General features: G+C 38.6%; 2 protein-coding genes across 2 annotated transcripts in view; one reads left to right on the top strand and one right to left on the bottom strand.

The window, feature by feature from the left end:
- Positions 1-2487: 2487 nt before the first annotated feature.
- The window catches only part of LOC134189909 (uncharacterized), a 30494-nt gene continuing 17444 nt past the window's right edge, over positions 2488-15537 (bottom strand). The window contains exons 13-19 of the mRNA XM_062658306.1: positions 14702-14831; positions 13702-13836; positions 13542-13611; positions 5644-5752; positions 5054-5192; positions 4489-4536; positions 2488-2649 (exon numbers count right to left, since the gene is read on the bottom strand). Of these exons, the coding sequence (XP_062514290.1) occupies positions 2503-2649; positions 4489-4536; positions 5054-5192; positions 5644-5752; positions 13542-13611; positions 13702-13836; positions 14702-14831 (778 nt within the window). The 3' untranslated portion in view covers positions 2488-2502. The remainder of the gene's footprint in view (positions 2650-4488; positions 4537-5053; positions 5193-5643; positions 5753-13541; positions 13612-13701; positions 13837-14701; positions 14832-15537) is intronic.
- Positions 3512-4117, top strand: LOC134190206 (uncharacterized). Its single transcript, XM_062658644.1, has one exon. The coding sequence runs from the start codon at positions 3647-3649 to the stop codon at positions 3947-3949; it is 303 nt and encodes a 100-aa protein (XP_062514628.1). The 5' UTR covers positions 3512-3646; the 3' UTR covers positions 3950-4117.

The following is a 15537-nucleotide window of genomic DNA, read 5'->3' on the forward strand; positions in this document are numbered from 1 at the left end:
ATGCCTCAGTCAAATTCTTGAAGATCCGGATAGTTACAACATCATCTCGCTTGCACAATGGTTGATCATCATTACAATCTTCTGTTAGGAAAGAAACATCAGATGAAGTTTCAGCCAGACTTAGATCAGTCAGTGGAAAGGGAACTGGCGCCTTCTTGCAATTTCAACGTCAAACGAGCTTGCACTAAAACCCGACGAATTTCACCTAGCAACTTGTTTACGTTTAGGGCTTCATCTTCCTTTTCAAGGAACGCAAGACAAATGCGATTGTGGGACACACTTTGACTCGTTTGGTTATCATCTTTTAACATGTAAACACGGAGGAGGCTCCATCTGGGCCCATGACTCAATTGTAAACTCTTGGTCAGAATGCCTGAAAGAGTTAGCCGTTCTCCACAAGAAAGAACTAAAAAATACATATCTGAACAATGAGGGTAGACCTGATATTCTCATATGTGACACCGATAATTTGTCTGATCAGGAGATGGATATTTCACTTGCCCATCCCTGCAGTAAAGCGGTTGTCAAAATTACACAACGCTGCAAAGAAAAGAGAAGAAATAAAAAATGATAAATACAACAGTGAGATTCTTCTAGAAGGTAATGCATCCAAATGCATACCTGCAATGTTTGAGCATTTCGGCACCTGGGGAGTTGCAGCTGACCGTCTGCTGAACACTTTGTCACTTAAGTCCACAGATGGAGTTAGGTAAAACTCATTCCGGCTTGCAAAGTTTAGCTAACAATCTTCTTTTTTCCGGGAAGATTAGACCTCAGGAACCAACCATTACATGCAGAAGCTCCATCTTAAAGTCTTGCTGGCTTCATGTACAAGCTGGCCGTAGCAACACTCTCTCTGTCTTGCTTTTAATGTTTTCAATCATTCAAACACATGGAAAGCTTGAGGAACATAACGCTTTCAAAGAATTGTTCCAAATGACAATATCCGGACGGAGAGTAGTTGTGGCTATAGTCTCATTTATAGATCTATCTGAAAGTTTGTCCAGCTGACACTTCAACAGCTGCAGAATTGTCTTAATAGATGTAAGATTTCAGCTACCCTAACCAATACCCTTCCCATTCTCCTGGCATTGTACATGAAATGCAAGCTGCAGTAAGACCAGTTAGTACTGACAGTTAAACTTTGACAAGAGCAAATGCAAAAGAAAATACAATAAAGATTCTCAATTTCTCTTATTCCCTATCTCTGTGCCAGTTTTCTGAAGCACTCTCTAAATCTCAATAATTTTACATCACTAAAGTGTAAAAGTAACCGCTATAGTAATTTAAGTATCTCCACTTATGTTACTATTAGTGTGTATTGTATTGTGGTAATATTAAATAAATTTGAAAGGTTTCATAATTAGCAGTTCACGATGAAAAGCATAAGGCATGCAAGGTAAATATCAGCTCATTCAAATTTGGTTAAAACAAATACACTAGTCTAGTTGAAAGATAGCCAACACTGAAACAACTCTTTTTTAACTTATGAAGTCTTGCTTACATTTCCAATCCACCCCAACAGTAAATAAACAAGGAAATTCAAGTCATTTCAAATTACGATAGTCCCTCACTTTCAATGCACAATAAATCACATGTCCTATGTCCCTGCATCATATTTGCACAAGAATTGTCTCCACTGCCTTTACTGTGTTACTTGTATCATGCTGTTCTATGTGCCACAGGAAGATCTAGTAATTATGATTCTAAACAACCACTACAACTTAAATATTGTTGCTAAACTGTTTATAAAAACTAAAACCACAAAAACAGAAACTGGTGACTTAAAGGAGCACTTCACCCATGGACGCACACACAGTAGACGTTAACATATGTTAAGGCCTACGGCGAATTGTTTTTGGTCTTGCTTTCCAAGGCCAACTACGAGAACACATAAGAGACGGGTCTAGCCGCTTCAGGCAACTCTAACAGTGAAAGAGAACAAGTTAAGTTCATAAGCGACTCAGTCGTTCATACGTTGTAGACTCCACATGATCGTCTTGAGCGACTTGCAATCACTCGATCTTTTGCACTTTCCTCCGTGTTTCTTTCTACGAATGGAGGCCATACTACAGTACAAAAGGGCTTGCGTGATGCAAAAAACACACGAAAACGTGCGACACCGCAAATAATCACGTGACACAAAGTGCCTTCGTTCTACAGCCGAACCATCGCCATATGTGTGCTTTTCGCTGTCAATTGAAGGTGAGTCAGAGATGCGAAAGAACATATTACTTTCGCCTACGCAAATATTAAAGTTTACACAAAGCGGTAAAACGAAGCCTACACATAATGGACGTTATTTGAAGAAAACGTCTCGTACCAAAAATGTTTTTTTGTGTTATCATAATGCTCAGCTATGAAGTTTGCTCTGAGATAGCGCCAAAACTTCCCAACTTGAAAAAACACCAGAAACAATTAGCTAATGCGCATGCATCAATCGGTGAAGTGCTCCTTTAATTCATCTTCAATTCTACAACAGCTGTGCAGTTACAAAGTATATTAAGAACATATCTTTACCCTTTTAGGATAAATGTTGAAGGAAGTGGGCAAAATCTTCTGAATTACAACATGCTCATCCTTTGTTCTGTACAGAGTAGGAGGAAGGCCTGCGCGGCCTGGAAACTCAAATTGTCGAAAATTGGTGATCTAAGACAATGCACATGCACACAAATTATTGAAACAAAGGTAGCAAATAACGACAATTTTTGAAACAATGTTCACGAAAAACGGGTTATCTGGCTACTAATGCTCAAAGAAACAAAATAATGGCAGCATGCCTAAGACAAAAACAGAGCCTGTGTAACTTAGTTTGGCACAGAACATTTCACCGTGGCCATACCCAAAACCATGTACATAAGCTCCAAGCAACTGCAGAATGACAATATGAACAATATTTGAAATTACAACAATAATCACACTATCATAAGACTGCTTAACATTAGACGTTAAATGTGAAACCTCAAGCTGAGAAGAGAAATCTCAGTTGCCAGAAGATAAATGGATCATCAACTGGCTGATCACGGAAAATTCCACAATATGAAAACCAATTATAAAAGATAGAGTGCAGAACATTCAACTTTATGCTTATCCCAACAATAGACACAGCTCTTCAAAGCTACGTACAGACGGACCATTCTCTCATAAACTCATCTATCTTGTAGCACCACTTGTCCTCAGTGTTCCTTATGAGCAGCTTAAAAGGGAATGGTCAACTTAGCTAGCTGTCTCTTTACAGAAAACAAACTAGATCGTCAGCATGTACAAAAGAAAACAATCGGACAGAGAAGATTCTGTGTTCCCACTGTATGATGTTTTTATACTGATTGCTCTGATTAAATGTTTTATTGTGATGGCAGTATTGTTTCAAATAAGTGTGTGTGTGTGTGTGTGTGTGTGTGTGTGTGTGTGTGTGTGTGTGTGTGTGCGCGCGTGCGTGCATGTGTGTGTGTGCGTGTGCGTGCATGCGTGTGTGTGTGTGTGTGTGTGTGTGAGAGAGAGAGAGCCCATCCACTGTTTTAACTTTGGTTAACTATTTAATCTTCACTGTTGTTATGTTACCTAACTAGTGTTCATTAGCAATTGGTTTCGTATTAGCAGTGTGTTGAACAGAAGTATTGTCTAATCTTGTTTTGATTTTAGCGTAATGTTGAGCTCTGATTTGTTCTATATGGGAGAACAAGGAGTCAAGAAAGAACAAATGAAGAAGAAAGAGAATGAAAGAAGAGGAAGTAAAGAAAGGAAAAAGAAAAATCAGCAAAAGAGGAGACATGAGGATGAAGCTATGGAGGACAAAGTGAAGGCAAGAGAAGCAAGAAAGGAAGACAGCAAGCAAGTGGAAGAGCACGGAGTGGAGGAAACAAAACAACGAAAACAAGCAAGAACAAAGGGAGACAAGCACACACAAAAAAGTGAGACAAGCAGGAGGAGAGGGGATAGAGGGGAATGATATAAAGGAGAGAAGAGAAGAGCACAGAAAAGAATGGAGAAAAAGCAAGCAAAGAAGCAAATATAGGAAAATGGAAAGAGAAGAGTAAGGAAGGAGAGTGAGGAAAAAAGAGAAGCAAAGGAAGAAAGTAAGGAAGAGGAGAACGAAGAAGAGCAGACAAATAAGGGGAGCAAGAAAGAGCAGCAAAAGGGGAAAAGAGGAAAAAGAGGTAAAAGGGGAAGAAAACAAGCAGGAAAAGATGATGGAGGGAGAGAGAAAGAGAAAAAAGATAAAGGAGGAAGGTAAGGAAAGAGAGGAATAAGGAAGTCTCAAGAAGGGTGGGAAGGAGAAAGGAAAGGGTAAGGTCAGAGAGGAAAAAGAAGTAGGAAGAAAGAGGAAAAAGAAGTAGGAAGAAAGAGAAAAAAGGAAAGGAAAAGGAAGAAAAGAGGCAAAACGGAGAGAGAGAAAAGAGAAACAGGGAGAGAATGAGAGGAGAAAGAGAAACAAAAAGATATAAAGTACGTTCTTCTAGGTATCAAAATTCAATATGAAACATGTACCTTCATTGAAAGTATCATATATGCCAATTCTGCCACTGCATATAACCGCTAAGAAACATAAACACAGTGAACACAATGTCATTGTAGCATAACAACTATTTATCGACAAATATGTACATACACATCATAAAATAGCATGTACCGACTCTTCAAATAGACAGCATTCTTCATATAAACTTCATGGCGTTATTTTGTTAATGAGGAGCTTAAAATAGGGCCAGAGCTATTTATTAGTAAACATCTAACATGTTAATTAAGGTGTCACATCACCAGACATCCAAATAGAAGCCTAACGTTATCCAGACAGATCTGTCTTCAGCTAAATATTCCTTACAAGAGTTGTGAAGGCACACAAAGATAGTACAATAACCAGTAATCCAGTTGAAAGCCAGTCAAGGCTTTTTGCAAGTGCGAAATTAATTCTAAGACGGCGTGGCAATTTCATTCAAGAATGATGTCTAATTGAAGAAATACAGTAAAACAAGTGCCACTGTCAAGTACCATCTTCATGTCAGCAACTACTGTATAGTTTTTGAAATTTAAGCCACTGATCCTGAGAACTTACCTTGTCTGCAGCATCTTGCTCTTCCTTTCCATCACATACTGTAGTATCATGCGTATACTTAATCATTTCCAGAAGACTCTTTATGAACCCCAGGTTATCTGATCTATGAGTGACAGTCTCCAGAAAAAACCAAAGATAGCTATATCAACACAATACAAGTCATCTTCTTAATCTACGATGTTCAATACATGTTGTAATGACTATAGCTGGAAACCAACAAACTAAAAGGTTCAAAAAATTCTACTCCATCTAATTCTGCAGCTAATTAGTAAAGACATTAATCATGCAGCTACTGTTTCGTCTGCACAACCACACCAGCAGTAATGTATCCTCACATCTGCAAATCTCATTTCTTGCCAATAAAAATTTCTTTTTCAATATTGTCTACTGGCAACAACTGATTCAACAGTAAGGATGGTGCATAGTGATGACAACTGACTTGAAAGCAAGGATGCACAAGTGCAAAATAGTAACGTCTCTACAATAGCAATGAAGGTAATTATCTAAATCAATCCCATGTCTAAACGTGTACAAATACCTAAACACTAAATGAAAGTGCTATAGTACCTCCTCTGTTTCAAGTTACTTACTCTCTCAGTCGATACAGTGATTGATCATTTTCTCCATAGTCATTATGGTGAGCAAGAAGATACACTACAGTTGGCACTACATACTCAGGAAGAAGAAGAACTGCATTGTCTATTGAAAAGCACAAAGCTTAATCACTATATATCATAGAAACATATCACAAAAGAGAAACAAATTTCAAAAATGAGAAACTTTAATATATCAGAAAACTTTGAATAGCTAACTAGAACAGATGTACATAAAGGTCAATGTTACAGTGCTAATTGCTTAACAATTTGGAGTAGAAAAGAGATACAAATGAACTGACATCACTGATGTTTCAATAATAATGAAACTGTTCAAACCATAAAAAATGAAAAGTACTCTTTTGTATCTGTGCAAATGCCTGAGCATGCAAGCTAAAGACTTCTGCACCTATTATGCACATCATGTGCTAATAGACCTTATTCACGTCTGGGCCTTTTCTGTTTTTACTCGGGTGACTGAGTGGCAATGCATTCAAATAGCATGTCTGTCAGCTGCATGTACAATGCTTGCTGTTGTAAAGTCAGGAATTGTTATATGTGGCCACTGCACCTGTATGGCAGCCGCTTTCGCTAGATCAGCTGTGTTACTGGCTCTAGGGTGGCCTTGAGGAGCTTGTTTACGATGAGCGTACGCTTTCAAATTCTTTCCTGATGCTTCTTAACAGGGCTGGCAGTGAGAGAAAAGACAAATGGGACGTAGTCTGGTGAAAGCGGGTCACCCGACTTCTTTCCTGACGTGAAATGGAAAAGAACAGAGTCAACTGTGCTCTCTTGGAGAGTACTCCTTTCGATTGACTGCTGCAATCCATTAGCCCCGGCGATCTAACTCAGCAGGAAAACGGTAAAAACTGAACAAAGTGTCTTTCTCCCATCTGCTAGTGCAGTAAACTGCAGAACAACTTTTCACTAGTGCCACTCAATATGGCACGTAACCACGGTAATTTCAGAGTCACATGACCAATGTCCCTGAAGCGAAAAAGGTATATAACTATAGACTTGTACAAAAATCAGTACAAAAGCAGACCACCCCAAGAGCTGGAAGACCATAAACAAACAGACAACCAGTTGCCTCGTAACAGCAAACAGAATACCACTGAGATATATAAACACCAAGTTTTATTACTACCAGAAAACCACCCTAACATGGAGATATGCAACCTTAAATTTACATGTGCCGAGGCTCATTATCACCTACTTTCAACAAACACTAATCTGGTGATCAAACACCCATAATGACTACTGCTACTAAAGACTTACTACAAAAGATCAACCACACACTTCTCTTAGTCTGTTACAGTGACACTGCCACTAGATAAGCATATACTGTAAAATATACAAATTTTAGTTCTGCATATTTATGTTAAGAATTTAGCAAATGCTTATACTGTACTATGTAGTATTATGAATATGAACATTGACTAAGACATAATGTTGGCTATATATATACAAGTGCTTGCAAGAACTTCCTCTTTTCAGAAACAATTGAGAATGTCTAGACTAAAATATCACTTCAGTGACTTTATGCCCTAGCATCTTCTCCAGACAAACGCTTGCCATCACTAAGCTGCATCGTTCTGCAACTCACACTGTGGTGAACCTATTCTTTCAGTGCTGGAACTGACAAGTCCCAGCAGTCTCTGTTTAGCTGCTGCATTTTCTTTTCACAAATACTGCGTGATTGAGATTAGATAACCACAATCTCGTAAGGAATCTTTGTCTGCTCTCCTGTTATAATCCAAGTGTCAATTCCATGTTGCCTGGCTTTCACATATATTTTAAACTCAATTAGGTCAAATAACGCCGTTCATTGCCACATCAAGCACAGCTAAAATGCCTTATAAAATTAAAATGTGTATCAGTAGTCTTTCTTGCTACAAACACCAGGGTTTGAAAAATTCGGTCACCAAGTTGCTGTATTGTTACCTCTTCCACGTGTTTGGTGAAAAATTCAATGCAATGAAAATTACAGTCATAATGGTGGTCAGCAGCATTGTCTAGACGAGCTTGAGACAGTATGATGTTCTGAGTAAGAATCTGAATTGCAAGTATCATCCATTATTATTGGTGATAAAGACAGTAATGACCATGTCATATTCAGCACACTAATAGCTAATTGGTGCTATTTAGCAGCAGACATAAGTCACATTGCTCCATTGGCAAATTGAAAATCTTACTTAACTACGTAGATTATATGTTACAAAGGTCCTGCATTGATATTAATAATTTATTTACTTCTGGAAGAATTTCTCTCTAATTCCTGAAACTAAAAAGCTGTGTAAAAGTTTGGCGACTAACTATTCTTCTAGATGGGCAAGTTGACGATTAGATACAAAAGGATTTTCAAACCTTCCACACACTCACACATGCACACACGCACACACACACACACACACACACACACACACACACACACGTGTGCACACACACACACACACACACACACACACACACACACACACACACACACACACTACCGTATGCCTCCACTGCGCATGGACTCCAAGGAATATAAATAAAGGCTAGCATTGTCATGCATGATATAAAATACCACCAAATAATATACCATAATGAAGGTTTTTAATGTGACAAATAATATTTGATGTCAGAACAGGGCGATCTTTGATCACTACTACATTGATAATCTCCTGCAGCAAGTTAGCTAATCATTTTGGACGCAGTGTGGACAAGTCAATTTGGAAGCAATGGCCTATGCCAACAACATTGTCTAATGTCAGGCTCGGTTTGTGGAATGTATGCTCTAAGTTTTGCTGTTGAACACCATCTGGTTTCAATTCTACAACCTGTCTATCCTTGTGCCTTTACCTCAATGCTACCTCTTAATGACAAGCATTCGGACATGCTTTCTGCTGTGATTTGACACAATATCAATGGGAATTGAGACTAAACAAAAACATTTTTTGCATTCTTCACCATTTATCGTCCTGTTTAGAAAAGCCAGTCCTATGTCAATTATTACAATCATTTGTAAATATTCTATAGTTTCATTGTGGTATTCCTCTAGTAGTCAGATGACTACATGTAGCATAACTGATTCAGTAATGAAAATTTGCAAGGTTTGACGAGGTGTCATGTTGATACTATGCTTTGCGAATCAATCTCTTGCCATTATTGCTGAAGATGAGCAATCTTCAATGCATGTATATTCTCTTGCAATCTGAGAATGGCATTATTGCATACTTTTCTTCTATGTTATATGGATAATTAAGAGAGACAATTATTGTTATTAGTAACTCAGTTTAAGTTAATAATAACAATAATTGTCTCTCTGAATGTGGTCTCAATTTCAATGTTGACTACGCCATGATCTGCAAGAAATGACACAACGAGGTGTGCAACATTATGTCAGGTCTACTCAGAAAAGTGCAATGATGTCACTGCTGAAGCAATACTTTTTGAGTGGCGGATATTTCAACTGCATACTACTGTGATGACTAGCTTCGGCAACACACCACAAGACTGACTCTATATTTAGGAAACCCAACATATATATACATTGTATGCACATGCGCAATACTATACACAACAACTACTCATGACACTCCTCCCCCTACAAAATTAGGTACCTGTCCAATTAAAAATCGTCATCATCCGTAAAATTGGGATATCCTCAGATGCCTATTAGAGACAAAGATAAAGAACTGACAGCATTGGTGGTTTCATGGGGGCAGTACCAATGGAAAACGGGCTGCCCATTTGGCCTGTCAGGAGCCCCATCTACATTCCAACATATGATGACAGTAATTTTGGGTGATAGTCAATACAAGGAAACTTCATGTTATCTGGATAATATCTTGCTATGGGGTCGAGAGTGGGAGGAGCACATGAATCATTTATGCATTGTTTAAAACAAGATTAAGACAGCAAGAGTGGTACCGTCTCCAAGCAAGTGTACTTTTGGAGCTAAACAAATTGAATATTTGGCTTATGTAATAGAAGCAGGACAGGCAAAATTAAAGAAGAACGGGTAGAACAAATTCGGAAGCTGAAATGACCAACAACAGTAATGGAGTAAAGCTCTTGGAGCATTTGCTTATGCACAGAGATGGATTCCCGGGATGGCAGAGATAGCGAAACCCTTGTATGGAGCTTTAGAGAAAAATGGAAGGCACACGCTGATATGGACAGAAGAAACTAATGAAGAATTCATGGTATTGAAAGATAGAACAAAAAACTCGATAGCTTTAAATATTCCAAACTTTTCAAAGAAGTTTGTTTTGGTCACAGATGCTAGTATTGAAGCCATTGGAGAAATGTTAGCAAACAGAGAAGGAAATCAACTGACTGGTCAAACAGAAAACGATAGCTTTCTTTCACCATACACTTACTTTCGCAGAGAGACAGTATTGCACAACAGATAAAGAACTTTTGGCGGTTGTTTTGGCAATTAAAAAGTTCAGAGTGTATCTGGCCAAGCCATTTGATTTAATTACAGATCATAAGGCATTGCTGTGGTTACAGACACTGGACATGGCAGAAGAACAAGGACGACGGTTAGAATTATTACAACAATATAATTTCAAGGTCATACACAAGGCAGGTCTCAAGCCAAGAAATGATTATGGCAGATTATTTATCTCGAGTAGGAGTCGATGGTCAGTTAGTTGCAGTTGTACAACAAGGGTATGATGTCAGTATGAAAGTGGAGATGAGAGAGTTGTTTGAGTTGGACATTATCCGACAAGAGCAGTCTAAGGAGTCTGAAATAGATCAAGTTATCACAGCAATCCAGGAGAATGGCACAATGGATGAGGAATGGGACAATAGTTATCTGCGGAGAGCTTATTCTAAGAGACGATTACGGTTGAGTGCCAATGGGATATTGAGATTTGTGAATTATCAGGGTAGAAATCACCCTTGGGTGTGAAACAGGAGTTGTTGGTGGTACTACCAAAATCTTTGAGAAGACACTTATTGTTCCTAGTGCACGATTCGCCTTTGTCAAGTCATATGAGACAAGCGAGAACATAGGAGAGCTCATAGAGCAGCTTGGTGGCCTGGTATAAAGAAGGATGTGATGACATATGTACAAGGCTGTGACAAGTGTCAGTTGCATAAGCGAACAAAATTCCCTAGTAGAGCTCCATTATGGAATACAGATATTCCAGGACACCCATTGAACAAAGTTCAAATAGACTTCAGTGGTCCATTTCACAAGTCAATTCCAGATGGAATGGAGTACATATTGGCTATCCAGGACGCATTCAGCATATATTGTATTTTGATACCAACAAGGGAGTGTAAAGCAGAGCCTGTTGCACAAGACTTTTGAGAGAGGTGCGTGTGCCAGCTTGGAATTCCTCTCGTGGTACAGTCAGATAAAGGTACTCATTTTACAGCATTGTTTTTCAAAGAGACTTGTAGGACTTCAGGGATTAAACACAAATTGAGTTCAGCAAACTACTCACAATCTCAAGGCCAGGTTGAGCGACAGAATCAGCTGGTGAGTACTTTTCGTTGTGTGATAGATGTGGAGCCGTATTCCTGACCTAGAGCAGTAGAGGTTGTGCAGTTTGCACATAATACCGCAGTAAATACTACCACTGGATATACTCCTCATGAGTTATTGTTTGGCCAGTCATCACAACGTCCAAAGACGGTGTAGACAGCTATCACCATCAGGAAGATTGTCAGACGAGGATTGGAAAAATGACGAGACACGCAAGAAAATGGCTAAAAAGCGAGTGATAAATACGATTCAGAAAATGGACTAAATACTTAGAAGTGTAAGAAAGCTTGCACAGTGTCAAGAAAAACAAAAAGTACAAGCTATACAATGAGCTGTTCCGTGTGAAGTGGGACAAGTGGTACGATCAAAGTTATCACCAGCGGAAGGAGACTAGGAAAACTTTCACCTTACAAGAGCACTAGATATGTGATAATCGTCAAACAAGGAGACACATACTAGTATTGGTGTCATGAAATGGAAGGGACAAAACCCATGAACTGTTCAAAGACATTACAACAACCTGGAATTAGCTCAGGAAGGAATATTATCGTGGGAGAAGAATATGGATCCAAGAAGGACAGACAGTGAATTAGAAACAGAAGATGACTATTATGGACCAGTATCACAAAAACAGAGAGAACAGCCTGAAGAACATACAAGACTGTCTATATATTTAGGAAACCCAACATATGTATATAATATATTTCTATATTTTTATAGGTCCCACAAGGGACTAGCCGTACCATCTAAACTACATCTAGCTAATATCATTTTAGCATTGCTACACCACAGTCTAGTAGAGAGTTGCTGATGGAAATGACAAACAGATTGGCTAATTGAAATGCCATATAATGTATACAATGCGCATATGATGTGTGTGTGTGTGTGTGTGTGTGTGTGTGTGTGTGTGTGTGTGTGTGTGTGTGTGTGTGTGTGTGTGTGTGTGTGTGTAGTTGGGATCTGTAAGAAGTATATATATATATATATATATATATATATATATATATATATATATACACATATATACATATATACATCATATGCGCATGCGCAATACTACACACACAACAACTACTCATGACACTACACTGTACCAACATGAAGGACAATGCCAGAGTAGATATATAACTGCTACAGATGGTGACAACACGGAAATAAAACATTTTTATATACGGGTTTCCTACCCAAATGCTCTCTCCAATCAAAATTCAAATTGGTTTATATAGTTCACAACAATGAGAAAAGAGAGAATATGGTGACAGTATTCGACCGAGGGCGGTTGAGGGTTACAACAGATCAAGTCAACATATTAGTCTTGTATTGTGAAGATGGACTGTTACCTTCATAACAGCTCTAATCCCTCCATGCAAATGGTAAATGGTGTGATGCTAGGTAAACTTCTCATTCAATCTGACGCACGGCCCATCAGTTTACTGCACAGTTGCAGGGGAGTCTGGCTAAGGACAACAGGTCGCAAAGTCTGCATAAAAATGGGACTATCCTGTGTGATGTTGCCTTCGAGCAAGTGCCTCAGATGAATGCAAAACACTTACGTATGTGCAGCAGTTCTCTTCGCATGCAGTCCTGGTGCAGAAAGCCAATGCACAGCAGTATTAATGTCTCACTGAAAAACAAAGACCTACAGATGGCTGAAGTCATCAAATGTTCCTGCTGCAACTGAGGGACTGGTTGTTGCAGTTCACAACCAAGTACTTCTGACTCAATACTAAGAGCACAACTGCATCGTGATGTTAGTCCCAGTTGCCTCTTGTGCAGTGCAGCCCTGGAGATAGTCACTCAGACTGTAGTATGTGCCTTGGCACCAATGAACTACACTGAGTGACACAATCAGGTGGCCTTCATTATCCACTGAGACACTTGCCATCATTTTGGGGTTCCAGTATCATCCTAGTAGGCTTGTGGAGATGGACCACATTACTACGATGTGGAACACAGCCATCCTACTGCTAGTCGTCCTGACATCTGCTTCAAAAATAAAAAGAAAGACACTTGCCTTTTATTGATATCACCTGTACTGCAAGTACAGCAACTTGTGGGTGGAAGTAAGCTGCATGCGGCAGTGTCGGGTACTAGTTGTTCTAATGGTGTTGAGACAATTGGGCATAGTGCAGCAGGTATTGCACAGTGGCTGGACATCATTCCAGGTCATCACAACCAGCAACATTTACAAAAACAGGGCTACTTGGATCCACTCAAACCCTGCGGAAAGTCATGTCTTCTGTTTAGACAGCCATGGTCTATGCACCTCTGAGGCAGGGTTTACTTTCAATGCTTACATGAGACCATAAAAACCAGACTGATTTGGTTGAGCACGGCAATAATGATAAGAATATTAATAATACATAACAGCAGCTCAAACAAGAAATCATTGAATAGCTACACCTACCTAACGATTGACACTGCAATCTTGCATACTCTCTCCAACTATTAACTTGCTTTGCTAGTAAACTCTTTGCCTGCAAGAAGAGTTTCAATTAACACTTGAAACATGACATCAAGAATAGATAAAACTTGTGAGTACCATATCATGGTATCATTATTCTAACCTGAGATTTAAGTTTTCTGTTCTTTTCAAAAGCATAAAAACAGAAAAAGGCCATGTAGTGTGGCTTCAGTCTCTTACGAACCAAAAGACCATTTAGCTTGATAAGAAAACGTTGTCGAACCTCAAAACAATCGTCCTAAAACAAAAAAGCTCATAGTCAATACACAAAACAACGCTGATTGACCACCAAAATGCATTTTAATGTCTATTCAACAAAAGCCCGCTAGTTCAATACAGCAAAGACGCCACTCTTATCCAAAAGATAGTAAGTACACTGCCAATATCTAAACACGTCCTCTTAAAGATAATCACTGGGTATCCCTTGATCATTACAAATAACATCTTTTAAAACTGTTGAGGTTTCTGTGCTGTTGTAACTTACCAATTTTGAAGTGGACCACTTATTTCATCATTTAGCTACGGTGAATTGACTCAAGAGTGTTTATTGCATTCTTAGAACAAGGTAATCAATATTAATCATACAACAACTCTTGCTTTCACATGACATTCTTAGACAGGTAACGATGTTCAAATGAGTGGTGTTTTACTGCAGTTGGAATTACAAAGAACGCAACAAAGTCTTCCTCTGGAGTAAGGCATACTTCAAATATGCTATTAGAAGAAACGAAAATCTAGTAAAGACTCAAGATCCATTAATTCTGTATGAAAGAGTTGACACTACAACGCAGAGACATATGATGACAAGTTCGCATACGCAGTTCAAATACTGAACAAGATTAGATTTTGTATAATCTGAATTTTTGCTTTCTCATTTCTTTGTGTGCTTTCAGTTTCAGATATTATTGTTAGTTTTTGCTCTTGAAAACTGCACTTCAAGAAGTACGAACATTAGATTACCAAACATTACATTGCACGAAAAGTCACAAATTGATTATGCATTACTTTCATAAACTCAACAGGGTAAGATTATATGCAATGTTGTACTCTATATACAGATCAACACCAGTCTATGCTCCACTACAATCAGTAAACAGTCTCACCTGTGCTATCAGTGCAAAGGCACTAAATATTGGGTAGGGATCCAGGCTCTGACGACATGCAGAACTGCCACATGCCAAATGCATCAATGATGACGCTGCAGTTGATCTCAACCAAGCACAGTCAACAGAGCTAAAATACAATTTCAAGACAACAGCTTAATTAACAACTAAGACAGGCAATCAATTATATCGACAGTACACAGTACACATCAGTGCACCAATATGTACAATGCTTTGTCACTTTAGAATATCAATAAACAAACATTTATAACAGCATTGCATGCACTACACATACAACTCATTCTCTATCTCAGACCTTGCAACTGTTTTGCAAACTGTCATGTCACAACTAATAAAGCATATTGACAATTAACCAAATATTCATACACCAGGGTTATCCCCAAAATTCTTGTAAGATACAGCAAAAACCCTATGGCCACCCAGCTTTGCTACACTCCTTTACAGACAGCCCTCACTTCCTTTAATTAGTGAGGGCATACACAATTGCCTACATACCATATAACATGTGCTATCTAAAAGCCAAAACAACGAGCCCTAACTGGCTTAATTAACAGTCTGATAGAGAGTGTTATTATAAGTAGCCTAGGTAGGGTATTACGCACATGTGACCAAACAAATAGCTAGTATGTATGCAGTCTACTGACCAAAATTATACAATGTACCCTTGAGTGTATGACTCTGGTTTTTAGGTGTGACGTGATTTACTAGTTTTGTCTGTTAGTAGTTTCTAAATAAATAAATAAATAAATAAATGAGTATGTGTTCAAAATGTGTGTGTGCACATGCGTGCATGTGTGTGTGTGTGTGTGTGTGTG

Source organism: Corticium candelabrum, chromosome 14 (assembly GCF_963422355.1).
Source record: "Corticium candelabrum chromosome 14, ooCorCand1.1, whole genome shotgun sequence".
Classification (NCBI taxonomy): domain Eukaryota; kingdom Metazoa; phylum Porifera; class Homoscleromorpha; order Homosclerophorida; family Plakinidae; genus Corticium; species Corticium candelabrum.